The sequence below is a fragment of the Neopsephotus bourkii genome, unplaced genomic scaffold (assembly GCF_033783945.1).
Source record: "Neopsephotus bourkii isolate Nb327-2 ecotype Australia unplaced genomic scaffold, CSIRO-AGI_Nbou_v1 NB_860, whole genome shotgun sequence".
Lineage (NCBI taxonomy): Eukaryota > Metazoa > Chordata > Aves > Psittaciformes > Psittacidae > Neopsephotus > Neopsephotus bourkii.
In genome coordinates this window covers 2,835,502-2,854,426 of record NW_026901356.1, presented here as the reverse complement: position 1 = coordinate 2,854,426, position 18,925 = coordinate 2,835,502, and the positions used below count along the sequence as shown (strand labels likewise).

The 18,925-nt window shown below is 40.2% G+C and overlaps 2 protein-coding genes across 2 annotated transcripts in view; one reads left to right on the top strand and one right to left on the bottom strand.

The window, feature by feature from the left end:
- HIPK3 (homeodomain interacting protein kinase 3) overlaps positions 1-14,569 on the bottom strand; it is a 101,185-nt gene extending 86,616 nt beyond the window's left edge. Inside the window, exon 1 of the mRNA XM_061356599.1 lies at positions 13,875-14,569. The gene's annotated coding sequence lies outside the window, so the exon portion shown is untranslated. The remainder of the gene's footprint in view (positions 1-13,874) is intronic.
- A 126-nt stretch (positions 14,570-14,695) lies between these two features.
- Positions 14,696-18,925, top strand: part of CSTF3 (cleavage stimulation factor subunit 3) — a 50,238-nt gene continuing 46,008 nt past the window's right edge. The window contains exon 1 of the mRNA XM_061356613.1: positions 14,696-14,919. Within this exon, the coding sequence (XP_061212597.1) occupies positions 14,890-14,919 (30 nt within the window). The 5' untranslated portion in view covers positions 14,696-14,889. The remainder of the gene's footprint in view (positions 14,920-18,925) is intronic.

The following is an 18,925-nucleotide window of genomic DNA, read 5'->3' as shown; positions in this document are numbered from 1 at the left end:
GCCACTCCACTAAAATAAAGTCCTCACTTGTATCCAGGTTTTCTACCTTTCTGCATTTTGTGTCTGCCTAACCTTTCTAGATGCAAGGATGCTTCCACCTGTTAGTAACCTGACACTCTTCTGGGTTTGGTATTTTTAACATAGATTTATGACCATGAAGAGAATTTTTAGCCTAATCAAGCTTAGGACCACCAGTAATTCAGAGTCTTCGGGCTGATTTCTCCTCTTTCTATCCCTTCTATGCTTCCTTTATTTTTCTCCCATTTTCTAATCATGATTTTTAATTCAGAGTGCCTATATGCCATCTTATCGTCTGGCTACAGTCTGAAATGACTTAACCAAGCTGGGGAGGAAACCCAGCAGCAGGTGGAAGAGCAGCCTGGGCTGGAGCCCTTGTCTAACAGGTACTTACACCACAGCCAAAGCATTCACTGAAATATGCTTCCTGCAAGGTCTTTCAAGCTGGTCTTAAATTCACATATGCCCTCATACTGCATCACCACAGCAAAATAAGCATCTCCAAAGCTCCCTGAAGTCCTGCTAATAAAAACCTGGGTGCATTTCAAAGGGACATTTCATTCTGGGGATCTGTTCATAGCACCTGTGGAACAAGCGTTAAGGCAACAGACAGTAGTTCGCCAAAACAAGTAATTTTGAAATTAGCTAACCCAACAAGCACCTATACATGAAGATCTCACAGTACCTGTCTGAGGTTGCCATTATCAGAACACTTAGCTGCTATAAAGATGCTCTAGAACACATGTTTTGGGCAGAAAATACACCTGGAGGTATACCTGTGTTAGGCAACAACTTGCAAGGCTTGCCTGCCTTTCATATTTCAGAGGGATTTTCAAGGTAACTTTTTTAAGAAGCCACCATAGAATAGAATCTACACATACCCTGCTTCAAGGTAGGATAGGAGCAAACACTTCTTTTCCAAGATATGGCATATGCAGGAAGCCTGTCAGTGCCATGTAATTCCAGTTATAGTCTCTGCTTATCCTAGTAGCAAGAGCAACACAGATGTTAACATACAAAACAGGCTCTGGGCAATGGAGCAGATAAATGGTGGTCAGCTGTGCATGATGCAAATGAATGGGTGAGGAATTACCACTAAAGGGGCTTGTCATACATATTTGTATACATATTTTTATACGTAAGTATATAAATATACACATAGACTTTAAAATATGAAACAAATGGATATATAAGCTTCAGACTTTCTATTTTCAGGTGCATTAACATCTGCTGTACAGACACAAAAAGCCAAAAAGGTTAGACAAACAACTATTTGCAACTTATGACTTAATATGAGAGAACTGTGTCTGTTGCCTGCCTCTAGGGTCTGTTCTTTCATTTGGGGCTAACTGTAGAGGTTTCCGCTTCCTATCTATCTCTAGCCAAATGTAAAAGCTGTGGCTCCAGCAGACCCCTTCAACTATCACAACTGCACTTGTTTAGAACAACATAATCATATCCTTCATTGGGTCACTCTGCACTTTCACATAGTGAGCACAGACAAAACAAAAGTGCTCCATGGACGAATTTCTCCATGTAAAATAGAGAAACAGTTCCTACCAGTCCAAGTTGAGAATGATTCTGCTCTGCTTCAATGTCAGGCTTTGCAGGTGAGAAGACTACCATTTGGTAAAGCCATCCACCACCCAGCAGCTTTGAGCAGGCTCAGGCAGGCTAATGAGCAGCATTTCTATTCTCTCCTACCCAAAGCAGAGCACAGAAAAGTAATATGAACCCTAAGTTTTTAAAAGACCTTTAAGCATTCTTTTTACGTTACTATGTCTATCCCCTTTTGCTTTTCTCAGTTGCTTAACTTAAAAAAACAAAACAAAACAAACCCCAAAAGGCACCTTAGGATGCAGAGCCCCTGTGTATGTGGATGCCTGACACACCCTGGTAACTTGTTTTCACAGGAGTTGCACAGTAGTCCTTGTGTTGCCTCAGTAACAACTCCTACACTAGGACACTTGAGGAAACCAGGGCACAATTTAATGAGTACCATGGCACGTACTCTGTAGTCCTAAAGCTACTTCAGTAGTGTCTGGGAGAAAGCTGTTTACTGCTTACCTTGACATTTACAAATTTACAAAGAGAATATGAAGTAGACTATCACCCATGACACATGTGCAAATCCCAGTGCTGTGCACGGCAACATGACACAGTTACTGGCACAAATTATACTGAGGGATAACCAGAGTATGTGTATTGGGTTTTAAGCTTTTTTCCTAAATAACTTCTGCCTTTTTTCTTTTTTAATACCCCTGTCTGAATACAATTTATTAAATTACATGTTCTGTAAGAAAGAAAAGACAAAAAAAAAAAAAAAAAGAAAGAAAGAAAGGAAAAAGAAGAAAGAAAGGAAAAAAAAAAAGAGGGGGGGGGGGGAAAGACAGCCTTTTGAGAGAACAGGGAAGATCCCACAAGGAAAATATCACAGCTCAGTATCCACTAGACTGGTGAAGTTTTACAGTTCCCAAACTACGTTCTGGATTTCACATGCTGGCTTGCTAAGGGAGCTTGCCTATAGTACAGAAAAACTGGTGAGCCACAAGAATACCATTGGTAGCAAAAGCAGCAGTGGAAAAAGCAGCACAGATGCTTTATGAATATCAGAGATGGATGTACCAGGATTCTCAGAAGCTGGTAGGGAAAGTTTCAGTAAGCAAGTAAACAAGCTAATACGTCTTCTGTTGGTTTTGCCTTTTTGCTCTTTGTAATTGGAATCTTCTTTATAAAGCCTGTTTTCATCTCTCCCTACTCTATCAGTCTTGATGTGCCATACCACTCTGGACTAAATGCCTTTTCAAATTTTTACTCCCTTTTTCGTTTGGTTTGTTTTGTTTTGCACTCTTCTGCTCAGAAAACAGGCAGAGGACACAGACCACAGCCAATTCAATAATGATCTTATGATAATGTTTTTCCAGTTCCTAAAAGGATTTAAAGGGTCAATAGGCGTCAAACATACAATTTGCACTGGAACAACTCTTCACAGTTTTATAGTAATTGTTAGGGACAACAAGACAGTATTCATGCAATTATGGGACAAATGCAACAGTCTACAGGATGTGACAGATTTGTTTTAAAGAAACCAGCATTGCACTCAGAAGATGTCTGCCTCAAATATGCTATAACCCCATTTTGCAGCCAAATCTCTGTAAATCACAAATGATTCTTTAAAGCAACCCACTAGTAAGCTCTTTGTGAGTTTTAGACCTAAATTATATAGGATCAGAATTTAATAAAAGACAAGGACCATCTAAGGAGAAGAAATAAGGATCCAAGAGTCAATGTGAAATCACAGCCACCCTCTCCTGATGGCATGTTTGGACTTCTTCATCCGCCAGTAATGGTGACATCAGGTCTGGCTGTTGTTTATTGTATATTTTTCAAATTGCACTCCAGTTTTAAGCATTCATTTCTCTTTAGAGATGGATCTTACTGTAAATGTCAGTGCTAGTTTAAGTGTGCCTATATGAAAAAAAGGAATCCCTTCTATGCAAAGAAATACACTTTGGCACATTGAGGATTTTAGCTTTGCATCTTGCTTTTTTTGAATGTATCTATTTACAAAATTGGATAAAGAGAAAACAAAGAAGGGCTATTACTCTTTCCTTACTGTATCCTCCCTCAAGCTGTTGGTATCTGCTTTAGCCTATGGCAGCTTTAATTCTCACACAATTTGACACTGCATTCTAAACATTATTTCAGACATTGTTTTCATATGTACTCTTTTTCAATACAAAACAAACTGCATTAGTCCCTAAAAAGAACTACACAGAAGGCCAACTAATGTGATCTCCTCTTTACCCCTAGTTAAAAAACCTGGACAATTCCTAAAAAGGATGTTATTTACAAGCACTGACCACAGAGAAGTAACACAAACCTTTCTCTGAATCTTATCATTTTACAAATGCCTGAATTATTCCCTTACCTTTTTATTCCCAGAATATAATGAGGAAATGTAATCACTCAAAATCTTTCTAAAATGCAAAAGAAATTTCTTTAACTGAGTCCTATATATTCAGATAATCATTAGGAATAATATTTTTTTCTGAATTGACAAAAATAAAAGGTAAAATATCTCAAAATAGTTGCTTGTGTTTCATTCCTGTTTCTTGGAGTTTCTCAGTCATTTGTTGTTCACTGTCTCTCAGATGTTTTACTGCAATAGAAGGCAATATTACCAGACAGCCCAGAGACAACATGCTGTATCACCTTAGAAGTACATAGCTTATGTCCCACATTTGCCAAGAGTTCAGTTTGTTTTCTAGAACCCTGTGTCAAGTAAGCAAAGTAACCAAAATATGAGAAAAATGTATAAGCAATAGCCTGAGTATACAGAAACAGCAGCGTTAGCCCAAATAGCTCCTAAGCCCTGTCTGAACTAAGATGTATTTCAACATTATAAACTACTTTAAATAGAAAAAAAATAAATCCGTATTTGCAGGTTCAGGACTGAAATTGCCTTTTCACCCAGACATCTTGTATCTGGGTTTTATAAATGCTTTTATGTTCTTACTGTCATGTGCTATATATCCTCTTTTTTAATGTGAGTTAAATAGAAAAATCAGAAGAAATGAAATACATCTAGGAAAGAAAAACTGCAGTTGTTTCCTTAATTTCCTATATGCATGTAGATAGACTTAAAGGCATTCTAAAAAAACACATAGACATTTAAAATGCATTTAATCTAACTAGTTAGTTATCTTAGTTCTGTTTGAGTATTAAGAGACAGCTACTTTAACTTACCAGTTTAAAGGAGAGGAATAAAAGAAGCCCTAGCAGTTTTTAATCCATAGGATTCTTCTGAGGGCTTTAAAAGATAAGTAAATATGGTTTCAAGCCTTATCATGATTGTAAGGCTCATTTACCACTCTATTTGAAACAGTGGCATTTTTCTTCATTCCCTCTTGGTATTAACTTATGTTTCTAATAACATTCTCACTTTTCCAGTGCATACAGCAGTGTTTTTTTCCTACAGACTTGAATATTTTCAGAAAATATAAGATACATGATTTGGTAGATGGCTTAGGCATGGTTCTTTAATACTGGTAACTAGTACAGAGAGCTAGCTTCTACACCAAAAATGCAGTAAAAGATCATGAATTCTCAAAGCAAACCTGAAAAGGAGATTACCAAAAGGAAGGGATAGGATTCATTATGACAACCAGCAGATAACTAACAAAAGTATATTGTAAAAATGAGTTATGCAGCAAAAGAAGAAACAAAAAGAAAACTGGGAGGACAAAGATATTAATGGAAAAAAGCACATTGTGCTAGGTAACATACACAATGCACTAACTCTTCTAAGTACTCTTACACAACCAGCCAAACCTGCTGTCTTTCACCTTTTCTAAACACAATTGCATCCTTTGATGAGCAAATAATTTAGGAGACACTATTATGTGCCATCCTTCAGCTCATCACAGACTCACACTGTCACCAGTTAGCTTATGGTACTCCCTGAGCATTCGTCTTCAGTGTATTAACCAAAAAGTTACCACATGCTTTTCAGCAAGACTTGTACACCTCTCCATAAGACCATGCTACTGTTGATAGTCTCCATGCTGCTTCCATGTCCTCAATCTCACCAGCACGTAGGCAAATAGAGCTGTCTGGCTCTGCATACTGAAACACACAGGACCTCAACATACTATGTTATTTCTTGCTTGCACCCAAAAGAAATTAAGGGATAACTTCTCTGTTCATCTCAAAGATCACAGGCTAAAGGAAGCACCTGAAAATAATTTCTTAGTAGTAACAAAGTTAATGTAGGGGTATTCTAGCTAAATGTCGTCAAAAGATATTCTGTTCTCCCTCATTACTAGATAAAGACCTGCTGTTCTTTCAGCATGCAAGGAAATAGCAACGGGAGTTTCAGAAGCTGTTCTGGAGTCGAAGTCCACAAAAGTATTAGGAGGAACTTTGTCAGACTGCATCAACACAAACCCGGGGCCTGAACTGGTTCTGTTCTGACAGATCAGTGATTCTTACATAGCTTCCATTTCAACTTGGGAACGTGAACGCATACTGCAGAAAGCACATTTTGATATTTAACCCACAGCAGGTCCAGAGCATTCCATATGCATAGAGCTATGTGACAAAGTCCCCAGGTACTTCTAGCATCCAAGCAACAGCCCAAAGGCATGTTTATAGCATCCTGTGAAAACAATTAATGCTGAATTGTTTCAGATCTGCTGGCAGTAAGTTTTTAACTGGGAAAGCTACAGTTGTTGCAATGGGTGCTTGGATTTACAAGGTAATTAGCATCGACAATATTCCCAAACCTTCTGTGATGTCTGAGTGTATGGCATTCCCAAACTGTGCTGGGATAGGTACATCCTCAGTGCACATAATCTCTAATGAATTACAGAAATAAAAAGGAAAGTCGTGGAAGCCATTCATTTGTGATCAAATTTGCACTGACATTCTGGTTTTCATACTGTGGAATCATAGAACAGTTTGGGTTGGAAGGGCCCAGATGCATACTTCTGATAAAACAGCAGCTCTCATGTTGCGTTCTATTGCAGTAAAACATCTGAGAGACAGTGAACAAAACCAGAACAAACTACCACAAAGAGAAGTGGCAACAGAAAGACTGAATAACGAGAAATAAAGGGAGACCATTTCTGGTCAAGGAGCAAATAAATACAAGAAATCCATGGCATGCTCATTTTTGTGTTAAATCATTATGGTTTGGGGTAATTTTACATATACATACACACATATGCAACTAAATTTATAGTAATATATCATAAGTGCTTCATGTCTTGTAGCTCACCATTGAGGGTTTTAATTGCTTTGCTGTGTAGTGACAGAAACTCACAAACAGCATGTGATAATATATACCATAACCAGGAAGGAATTTTCTCCAGGAATTGTCCCTAGTCAGTCTTTGGACAGTTACTACTTAGAACAAAAGCTAACATACAAGCATAACATTCCCTTTTCTGCCTCATTGTGCTCCCTGTGCTAATAAAATGAAATTACTGTTTCAAAGTAAAGACTCGTCTGTGTATTATTATTTTTAGACTATCAAAATAACACAAAGAAAACAATAACAAATGCATGAATGTAACATAAAATGAACTGTAATGTAAGATTTAAGTACAATCAACATGTAATTAGAGCTGCCTAGACGAGGCAGTACTTTTCAGGTGGTTGACCTGAACAGTATTTTTTCTTTTATTTACAATGAGACATTTCCTTTAACTGAGATTTCAAAGTGCAGTGTTATGCCATTGCAGAAATAAAAATTCAAAGCAAATTCTACTATAGCATGTGGTGGTTGACTGAGGCTGAAATGCAGTATCTTCACTGCTAACTACAAGCTTGGCTAAGAAACAGAATGTAAAAGCACCTCCTTAGCTTTGTGTCCCTATTAATTTACTAGAAAGTAGCACACGCTAACACTTGGAATCACTGTTTTACCTGGGAACAGAGCTCTGTTAACATGAAGCCAAACTTCTTGAAAAGGATCCTGGCATTGTCAGTTGAAGTGCATTTTTAACTGTCTGCTTGCCTGATCTGACCACCATGGTACCCTGATGCTTTATAGATAAATATGAAAACATAATCCTTAATTCAAAGAGCACACACTCTACCAAGATAAATTTACACAGGGATAAACTCAAAGGGAACTGTCATTTCAAGTGCAGCCTGCAGAACTGAATTTGGACTAGGTAACATCACCAGTATGGGAGATCTGCACAGGGTCAGGCACATTAGTTATTTCTTCAAAATAAACCTTGATAACCATAAACCCTGGCAACAGTGCATTAGAGACAGAAGCATAACCTAAGGTAGGACACACAGGGCAGTCACAATTGTTTCTGAAGTTGAACCAAGGCAAGGAGTATTTTGTGGATCAAGCCGTAGACCATGAACATGGAAGGAGGGGATAATTTCTGTTCCAGCACCAGGAGAGTACTGGCACTTCCAAGATTTACATCAAGCTTGCCTAAAATAAGGAGATTTAAACAACCCTTAACTTTGGTTCCTTTCACATCTCTTCTAGGTTTCTGAGAATTTGCAATGTATTTGGACCACACAAACAAGCTTTGTTTTGCAATAAAAGGAAACAAACTTAGAAAGAAAGGCTGACTAATTCTTATGTACCCTCTTGTTTCCTGGAGCTGAGCTTTCAAGTAAAACATAAAATACTACAGTTGCATAGCAACCTCCCCACTCCCACTACAGGTGGACTGCGTGGCCAGTTCCACCTTTCCTGTTTCTCTAGGCTTCACAAACACAGCACCTGAATAGGTAGAATTTGTGTCAGCAGGGAAAACCTCCAAGTTTGTGAGCAACTTGTAATTAAGAAAACAAGAGTTATACCCAAAACAGGCTGAGGTGGAAACCTCTGATGTTCTGTGTTTATGTATTCCAGTATATTATGAAAACGAATAGCATCTAATGTCTTACAAACTTACTTTTACACCTGCGTCTGATGATGACTGGATTATCCTGCTAAGGAGGAGGCATTTGAGTGCAAACAACATTATGCTTAGATAGTTACTTTTTATTTGCTGTTCAACATTTTTGGAAGCACTCTAGTATTTTACCAGATAAACACAATTCACAATAAATGTTGTATCACTGATCCTAAATGAGAAATAACTGCAATCAACACTGTTTTTAAAAGGCTTTGTTTGTGTATTTACAACCAAAGTAAGCATACACTAGGAAAAAACTGAGGCTGAATGCTGGTATGGAAAGCCACGCAATACCAATTACAAATAAGTATGTTCTGCCTCACCTCACTTTGTTCTCCTTTTTATTTGTTGGATTATGACTCCTTGTTGTGGTTTAAACCCAGCCAGACAGCTCATTCACTCACTCACCAGCTACCAAGAAGGAGAAAAATTGACGGTTACTGCTAAACCCAGGACACTGCTACGCTAAATATTGGCAAGATCCCTCTTCGATTTTTAATCATCCTCTGATGCCTCTATTTTCCTTTCGTAGGCTTTTACTTTCTACCCTTATTATTACCTTCAAGTATTAATACCCTTAAAACTGAGATGCACGACTGTTTCTAAAATAAGTTAATGTTAAAATACTTTAAAAATGATTCATCTTTGCAAGCTGTGACTCACAGCGGGATTCATAGAAAGCCACTCCTGATGTCAAATAGTACTGTGGCAGGAAAAAATCCTGTAATGTAGACATAAAAGGACCCGAAATTACCGCCATGCCATTTTCTCTGCTGGGCGGCTGCCGAGTACGTGCTGCTTGGCCCCTAGCCCCGCTTCCAGCCGAGCCGAAGTGGTGTTTGCCTGCCACCTCCCGGGTGAGTCAAAGTGCCGGAGACACCAGCGGTCACAAGCCTCGAGAAGAGCCTTGTGAAGAACTCATGGCAGCCCTCATTAAACAGATTTCTAACTACTTCAGAAATACTTAGGTTACAAAGTCAGACACTCAAAAATTTGAGAACGCTTCAATTGGTGAACTGTGCTGCTCTATTTTTATACATTGCTTCATCTTTATCCTTCTAGTTGCAAGGCTTGTTTTAGACTTCACTTTAATCCAGTACACAAGCAAATAGCATTATCCATGTAGGGGTGGGGTTTTTTTGGCTTGGTTTTTCATCTGTTCACAGGTGAGGGGCGTGTACTTGTAATTACGGAGTTTGGTGGTTTGTTGAGGTTTTTTTTTGGTGGGGGGGGAAGAGGGTGGGGGTGGTTGTTTTTTGTTTGTTTGTTTGTTTGTTTTTTAATTTGGTTTTAAACTCTGTTCTCCAATTTGAGTTTTTCAAGATTTCTTCTATTTGCCTTCCTGGAAATTCTGCCCAGGCAGAACTGGAGGACGTTAGTGTCTCTCCAACTTTCAGACACATGGACACTGTTGCAGCCTGGTGGTAGGCATACAGGAATGCCATAGAAATGGCTGCTGGACACATGAGTCCGTGCGTGTACTGGAGAACTGATCTGTGCATATACTGTACACCCAAAGCATTCAGGATATGTTGGACTCTGTGTGCAGACCATAAATGGTACCTCCACGAAAATGTGTCCACATATTAAGAAAAAACCCCCCAAAACAATAGTGTAAGCCTGCCTCTGAGGATATCCAGCCGTTGGCTTCAACAACTTTCAGCATTATTTCCACTGCTTAGTATTTCATCATTAAAATACAGTTTTAAACAGAGACAGAGCTCCAGCTTCATATTTCATTCCATTATGATAAGTTTTCCAAAGAATCCACAAGATAATATAAACAAAGACTGATGAATAGTAGTACTAATCCACAACACAAGTAGTGTCATAGAATACAACTACTTATACTAGGAAAGAACACTGAAGTAAAAACAGAAAAAACTTCAGAAACAGCTTGTTTGGTCTAAGTGTGGATTCTTTATACTTTTCTTGGAAAGCTGAAAAGGTACTTACAAAAATAAAGGAGGCAATACTGTGGTAAATAGCATTAAATGATAGCTAATTCAAGCAAACAAAATGATGTTGAGGAGGCTAGAATTGAATCCATAATTTTTACATCTTATTATGCCATTAAAATACATAACTGCAGCTACGCAGTCTGCTACAATTGTTTTCTACTGCTAGCCCTCGTTATCCACTAATCCATTCACCTTTGTTCTCTGCTTAAATACTAAATTTCTAAAGTACTTTAACTCCTTAAACAAACTAATTTTAAAACCTGACAAATTTCTCCATTTTTCTCCAAAAAAGAAACTTCCTTTCATTGCATTACACCCACAACCTTTACCACTGCATGTCACCAACTATGTTTTTAATTTCATAACAAACTGTGATTATGAAGCCCAATTCACTGTCTGACAGGGGACACTGAATTTCATTCTTTGCTATTGGTGTCATAACCTCTTTTTTTGTTCCTGTAACCTAGACACTCCTTACAAGACATGACCCTCTCTGCACTTTCCATATCATAAACTTCTAGTGGGATGATAATCACCAGCACCTCAAACACATGCCTACACATGCCTTTCTTGCACAGACTGCCTACAGTAATCAAATGGGAAAGATGACAACAGAAAGCATGAGTTAGAAACAGGGCAGATCTAGAAATAAATAAGACATCTTCTCCCAACTACTGATGCTAAATAAGACCACTATTGGATCCAGTGATGTAGAAGCAGCAACAGATCCAATACCCAGGCTGCTTCATTTTGGCATGTTAAAGTCTTCCATATTCCAAACCCCACAGTGCATGTCTCAGTCCAGTGGAGTCTCATGTGATGAGCAAGTGGCTCACTGCACCCACCTCCTACTTCAGCACCTGTAAGTCACATATTTAGAGCAAAGAAAGGCTCTCTGCAATGCTGTGCTGCACATGACCTGGTGATAAGAGTGAGAAAATGTCCAGAAAGAAACCCATTTCAGAGAATATTACTTGGGCAACAGATCTGATGCCACAACTCCTACTAGTCACATACCCACACAAATAGCTTCATGCACTGACATTCCCATCAGCTGAAATGTCATTGCAGGATACCATTTTCAACTGAGCACTATTGCCTTCTCCCCACCACCCGAATCCCTCCAGCTGCTTCCTTCACTCTTCACTACAAGCTCCAGCAGTACCAGTGCAGAGCCCAAGAAGACAAACTCGGCAAAATTTGTTAGCTTGGGTTTTGCTTCCTTTCTAATCTCTGCCACTGATGCAACCAATTAGTGAGACACACAATCTAAAACAGTGGATGTCAAACAGGGAGCAAAACCAGCTTGGCAGAAAGATTAATTTAATTCTTAATTATGGCCTATGGGAATATAAATTCAGATTACCTTCTTGGTTTAGTCACAGAATTCCCATGATATTGTCATTTTAGAGGACAGATTATAGGTTCCATAGGGGTACACAAGCACTGCAAAACTTTCAGCTAAGGAAACAACACAGCCCACAATTGCCCTGGCCAGTAGCAAGCCATGTTTCAGGTCAACATATCTTCACCCTACATATGCTGAAATCCATCTTAGGGAAGTGACACAGCCTCCATTAATATTATGGCAGAGTGGGGAGGACAACTTCCAGCACAGTCTCCAACTCATGTTCCAGTTCAGGTTTGTTTTGAATTTCTGCAACACTGGCAGAGCAGCATAGTCCACAATAGTTTGCTTGTTAACTCATAGCTTGCCATCAGGTTTCATGTCAATTACTAAACTAAGCATGAATCACTACAGCATAGCACATATTAGCAATGTCCTGCTGCTTTGATATCACAAACCATCTGAAAATTAAAGTACAGCTTTCCAAAGTAGACAGGCCTGTAATCATGTCTTACTGCTCCCTCTACCTCAGGCTAGAAGCCTAGAGCTACTCCACTCCAGATGACACAGGTTCAGAAGGAAGGAAAGGAACAGCCACATTCTAAAACAAGGTTTGACATATGCATAAGGAATTAGCAACTAAGTAGTTATTGCAAGCTTTGCTGCTGCTGCTTCATCCCTATTATTTGCTCCTGTACCACCAAGGAAGGTCCAAATCAGCCTGCCAGATGGCTAACATAAACTTCCAACGCTACTAACCTCAAGCTAGTAGACTCTTATATAAGGCCCAAATTTAAGTTAGAGGTAAAACTTGGGTTAAGATAACACTGTTAGAGCTAAACTATAAATTTAAGACAAAATAAAGGTACTTTGAAATGTAACCTATCATTTACACACAGGCTTTGAAAGTAATACTGTCCCTTGAAAGATTCACACCAAAATATAAACACATTATTACAAAGTTGCTAAAAAGGTTACACCTAACTAAAGTGATAAAGTACAATGCATCAATAAAAAATTAAAATTTTATTTTCTGTACAGCAGTGCCGTTTAAATTTCTCCAGCTAACAGATTTAATGCTATGCATTATTGCAGCTCATTCAGGCTCAGACAGCGACACTTGGCAGAAAGGATACAGGCACTAGTTGTATTTAAAGCACCTGGGGTTTTGCCCATGGTTTGTTTTATGTATGGAACTAAGAAATCAAGAACAACACTAGTTTAAGACACAGAACGTTATTTTATTACATGGAGTGAGGGCCTATAGTAGGTAAGGAGCAGTAGGCACCGGTTATTTTGCTCTTTACTAACTCATTGTACTAGACAAACAAGATGCCATCGGTGCTGTCAAGATTCAAAACCACCTTTATCATTTTATGAAACTGAAGAAAGCAATCCCAAAGGCAGAAGCAGCTAAAATAAGAATAAAAATATGTTTGAAGAAAACTACTAAGAACTAGATCAAAATTCCAACCAGGCCACCAAGACAGCAAACACTCTGCACACCTAGAATAATATTCACATTACCTAGTTAGAAATTGCAGCAGCATTACTTTCAGCAATTACTTATAAAGAATTTGTTCCTAATAGGAAATAGAAAAACATTACATCGATGAATTGGAATTTTTTTTGTTTGTTGGGGTTTTGTTTTTTGGGTTTTTTAAGAAATTGTAGTAACATATCAAATGCTTTCAAAATAAGAATCTGTTGTGACATGGAAGAAACACCCCATAAAAAACAACGAAGTAGACTTGTATCACAAAATCACTATTCTCTCAGAAATCAAAGAACAGGACAGCTTATCTATCAACACAGACTGATAAGCACGTTTTATTTCACCTCTGAAGAATAAGAGACTCAAAAGCCTTCAATACCAAAAGGAAAAATGTTACTTCACGGGTTGGTCATATAAGCATTTACTATCTGCTCTTTCTGGGGGAGGGTGAAGTGTCAAACTTCAGAAGAAAAGATCCTCTTTCCACACACATTACAGGGGTGTAAGGAAGCGACTTGGAAGGCGAAGCAGAAAGTAACATAAAAAGTGCTAGTATCAACTTTTTTTCAAATATTTCTGCATAAATTACTGCATTATACAATTTTAAGAACACTTACACTGCTGTTCTGAAGGCAGCTAAAACAGCTTTCACCTTGGTATTTGCCAAGCCTCCTTCAATGAATGCTTCACATAGTTTCTCTGCAGAGGCTGATTCAAAGCTTTTCCTCTCACGGAAAGACTGGCGATTACTTTGCAAATGAAGTTAAGTCGCTTTAGGGGGAGCTGCCGCCTGTGTCCTCGAGGTCTTTTGAGACGATGGCCCCTCAGCTTGTCTTTTGAACTTGCCTCCTTGAATAACAAGAGCTCTTGTGAGATGGAAGGGACGGGTCTGCTGCTAGCAAACATTGCTGAAGTTACCTCACCAAGGGCACAGTGCCGGCTTGCTGCAAAGAAGTGACTGTTGAAGAGGCAACACTTCGTTAACGAAATAGCCCATGACGAGCAGGCAGAACCAGGGCTAAAAATCACCAAAACCTTTTAGTTTCTGCCCACTGTCCTTCAGAGTTTCAACAACAAGCGGTCCGCCAGCAAACCGGCCTGGGGGCAGAGCAAAGGGAGAAAATGCAGACACGGCGACCCTGCCCAGCGCCATGAACACAGCTACACCGGCCCACAGGGCCCTACCCGGCCGCCCTTCAGGGAACGCCCCGTTTGTGGCTTCAGGGCGGGCCCCAGCGCTTCCCCCTGCCCCTACGCGGCGAGGGGCAGACAGGGGTGTCCCACAGCGGACAGGACCACCCTCCGCAGCATGGGAAGGTAACTGGACCCCTACGCAGCACTCCCTACTCGCTACTAGAGCCTCTCTCAGCGCCGACCACTTCCGCCCCAGAGCGGCGCAGCGGTAATGACGCACTTCCCGCCGTTCTCCACACCCCGCCTCGCTGACGGCCGGGCCGGAGGCGCCACGCCGCCATTTTATCGCTAAAGTGGCTGAGGCTCTGCTCCGCGGCCGTTGGCGCGACTGCTGGAGCGGGCTGCGGTAGCGGCGGTAGTGCCGGGCGCTTTTTAAAGGGGCTTTTAATTTGCTGGGGGGAGGGGGGTGGTGTCTCTGTGCCCTGTTTTAAGAACGCTATGTCCGCAGACGGAGCTGCTGGAGACCAGGTGAGCAAGAGGGTGAGGCTGTAGGCCTCTCCCTGAAGATTTCAGTAGGAGTTATGGGGACTGTAGTGGTGGCCCGGCCTGGACTGCATTGTGTTGGCTGTACTGTGGAGGCCGCGGAGGGGCCGGGGTTGTGGCGCAGCGGCGCAGCATGTGGGGCTGGCCGCCGCCCGGGTCTGCTCTTGCTCCCCGGGAGGCCGCGGAGACGGCGGTTTTGCCTCTTCCCTACCCCCGTAAGCCCCGCCGGACGTGTCGGTGGCGTGGTCGGCGAAGGGCTCCCCTTCCCTCCCCCCACCGCACACACCCATGTTGAGGAACTCGACTTTATTCCACCAGCGAAGGGTTCGCTGGGGGGGACGGGTGCGCGGAGCCGCTCCCGGCGCGCGCCGTCAGTTAAACCGGTCGGGAAACTCTGTGGCGCTTGGTCTGCGAGTTTCTGGTAAGCAGGCTTGAATTCAAGTCGAGATGGACAATAGGCACTCCAGTGAGCTTTGCTTTCCCGTTCTGTCTCTGCGGTCGTGGTGTACATGCAGTCCAGAAGAAAACTGAAACTTGGATAAGCTGTTGATACTGGTACACCCGAAGTGTTTTGTGAAGTGAGAGTTTTCTGAACATAGGTGTGTAACATGAGGCTGTGAGCCTCTTTAACAATATCTTTTTCTCCAAAGTAAGTTATTATTTAAACACCGTTAAATTAGAACCAGTAAAAGTAACTTTATTTGATAAAGCATCTTCTTTGCAGTACAGCATTCTTGCTCGTGGTGGAAAAATAACCACTTTTTCAGTTGGGTTAGGCTTGGGCTTTTTTAATACATTATAATATGTATAATAATTTATTATTTTCTAGACAGGTGAAGAGTGTTGTATGTCATCTTTTGAAATCTGGTATTACCATGAGCTGTCTCCAATTCACTGGCAGAATCTTTCTCAAAAGGTCTTTTTAATAGTTAGGCCTATTTTTTAAATCAGTATTAGTTGGAGGAGTATGGATGGAAGCTCTTGACTTAAGGGTAAAGTGATTGATAACACTGTGGCCTTCTTTAGTGGCCAGGGTAGCCTACAAAAAAGCTTACAATTATGCTGATGACTTAGTGCTTCCTTAAGCTTGTCTTTGTAGAATGTTAGCCTTTTTACAAAACAGGTTATGTTTCTGTGTGTCTGGGGCTGTACTTAGAAAAGGTGATGTGTAAACTCTGTAAGGTCACCGATTTGGGGAAGGGGAGTAGGGAAGTGCTAAGAATGCAAAATACCCAGTTCCTGGCTCATTAGGAAAATATCCTATGAATTAAAAGCCTGTATATTTAAAGCTGGTCAGGTTACTAAGTCTATTCGTAGTATGTTTAAGCAAGGGATTCTTCAGAATGGTTTATCCTCATCACAAGGGAGATGGCGTCAATGAAATAAGACTATGCTACAGTAAAATGTTAATAATTCTAATGTGTAGTATGTTTCATGTTTAAGCTACCCACTCTGATATATTTTGAAAAAATACACCGATACTTCATTACATGATTGTAATACATTGCTATTTAACTTAAAAGTTATGCTGATTCCTTTTCTTTTGCAAAGGAGACTTTAATATGCAAAATGTTGAATTTCCATGTACAGAAGTAAAAGTTGTTCTGTAAAGTAACAGCTTAAATACCACAATGCCATATCACAGAGGGTTTTAGCATTCAGAAATTGCAAATCATTATTTGCAACCTGTGTAAACATAGGTTAACATATGGCTTGTATTTGTTGTTTTGTTTTTTTTGTCCCTATTAAGGTTCATTCTTTTTACCATTATAATTACTGTTTTCATGTTGAGTCCACTTAACAGAAACCAACCAAACACCACCACCCCAAACAAAATACAAAAAACCCCACCCCCAAAAAAAAACAAACAAAAAATCCCAGCAAAGCAACAAACCAACCATGAAACAAAAACAAAAACAAAAAAAAACCCAACAAGCAACTCTTTAATTGGATTAAATAATTTTTTTTTACTACTTCATCTTCTTTATGAAGGCCTCTGGATTCTGGTGTCCTAGACATTTCTAATTTTGTTATGCTCAATTATCCATTTCCATCATTTCCTTCAGTTTTAGTAACTTGTCTTCCACAATGTCTTTTCTTACTCTGGCAGGATTCTGTTTCTTACTCCTAATGCTGAGGTAGACCACAGCTGCTATCAGTGTCTTTAACTATGAAGTTTTCTGCACCGTGCTACCACCCATTCAGTTGTGTAGAGGGGGAGGTGCACCTTAAGTAAGCGTTGATGCCAGTTCAACTGTGTTCTTACAGAGCATGATAGACCTAAATTCACTGTGTCTCAGTGACAGAAGGAACAATAGAGAATTATGATTGGGGCAGTTGTGCCCTGCTTCCTTCCCCCCATTGCAGCTGCTATATATTGTAATGTAGTGCTGTGTGAAGGTCTCTCTAACTTTGTATGCGCAATATTCTTACAGTTACAGATGCTTATTTCTGTAGGAAGCTGAAGCTAAGCAGAGGTTAGGTTGCATCTGGCTTTCCTGGTTTGGGTTTTATCTGCTACTTCCATGACCAGTTTCTGAGGTTTTGCATGCCATTTTCACTGACAGTCACACAGATCAGTAGAAAGGTGTGGCTGTTTAGTTAATTTGGATCTGTGTTCTTAAGATGTACACATGAGAGTGTACAATGTTAAATATCTGACAAATCGGAATTGTTAGCTCTGACTCACTGGTACGCAGGGGTGTCTGCATCATGCTTCCCAGCTCATAGGGTTTTGGAGGGGACGTCTAAAAACAGCTGTGTGAATAAAAAATTTCCGTACTGGATGCATCAAGTATGAAGTGCTGGTAGTGTGGGAAGGAAGAACAGAATGGAATGTTGGATGTAGGGAGGGGGGAGAGTAAAGGTATTTTAAGGTTAAAGGCGCAGCTGGTCTTTAGTTGGCTGGCCAGGTACAGTACAACTGAAATGTGGCTTTACTGCCTGTAGGCTGAGCTTGGCTCCAGACATTCTTAGGCTGCTTTACTGTGTAGCTCAGGAGCCTAACCTATGTAGGTTGTCCCCTCCTTGCATCATTATGGTAGAACAGAGAGGGGCTGGGGGCCAGAGAAATGTGATGAAGTCACGGAAAAGTGGTGTAAAGCCACCACTGTTGCAGTATATTTTTAAATTCTTGCAGTGTGTCAACTATGCTGGACCCACATTAATTTCTTCAGAACCAATTGAATGATGTCAGGACTTGAATTCTCACAGGGCCCTGCCAGACTCCTGTCAATGTCTGCATGATATTTTAACAAACCAGAATTTCCAAAGTTGGGTTTTAAAATCCAAATGCTTAGCCCTGTCTAGATCATAGAAACCCTCGTTTGTAGACTGAAAGGCTCTATCTTCCACTGGTTGCCAGAAAATTTCCTGATGAGCTCTTCCCAATTTCTTCATGTGTTCTTCCCAATTTCTTCATGTGTTGAGGTTACAAACAGTGTAACAACGTATGCATACATTTTTTCAGGACCTCGGTGTGCATGTCTAGTTTCATTTCAGTTGTGTTTTATGTCCTCTCACAAGACTTAATGTGTTGTGCTCTTTGCCTCTTTCTACCTTGGCAGGACCACTGTTCTTATCTGCTTAAGTATATACTTGCCAGGCATCAGTTTTACCTGAAGACTATTTCCTTTGCCCCTGCATTAGTTGTTTTCTCATCTTTTAAGGCTAGAACATGCATTTCACGCTCCCTGTAACCGTTTCTGTGATACGTTCCCCGGTCTGGCATGCATGTAACTTTACATGATCCAAGACTGAGCTGTGGAAAACAGAAATGTCTGTATTGTCTCCGTGACTACAGAAAAGACCTCTGTAGCAGTCTGTTCCAGTTTCTTGAGAGTACTTTTGTCTTTCATTCATGCCTTGTGTCTCTCTGTCATAGTGTATCATGTAAGTTTCTGATTTCTAAGTGCAATAGTAAATGTTATTGTAGCTAACTTTAGCTTAACATTTTAAAAATAGATGTCATTGAGTGCAGTACTGAAAGCAG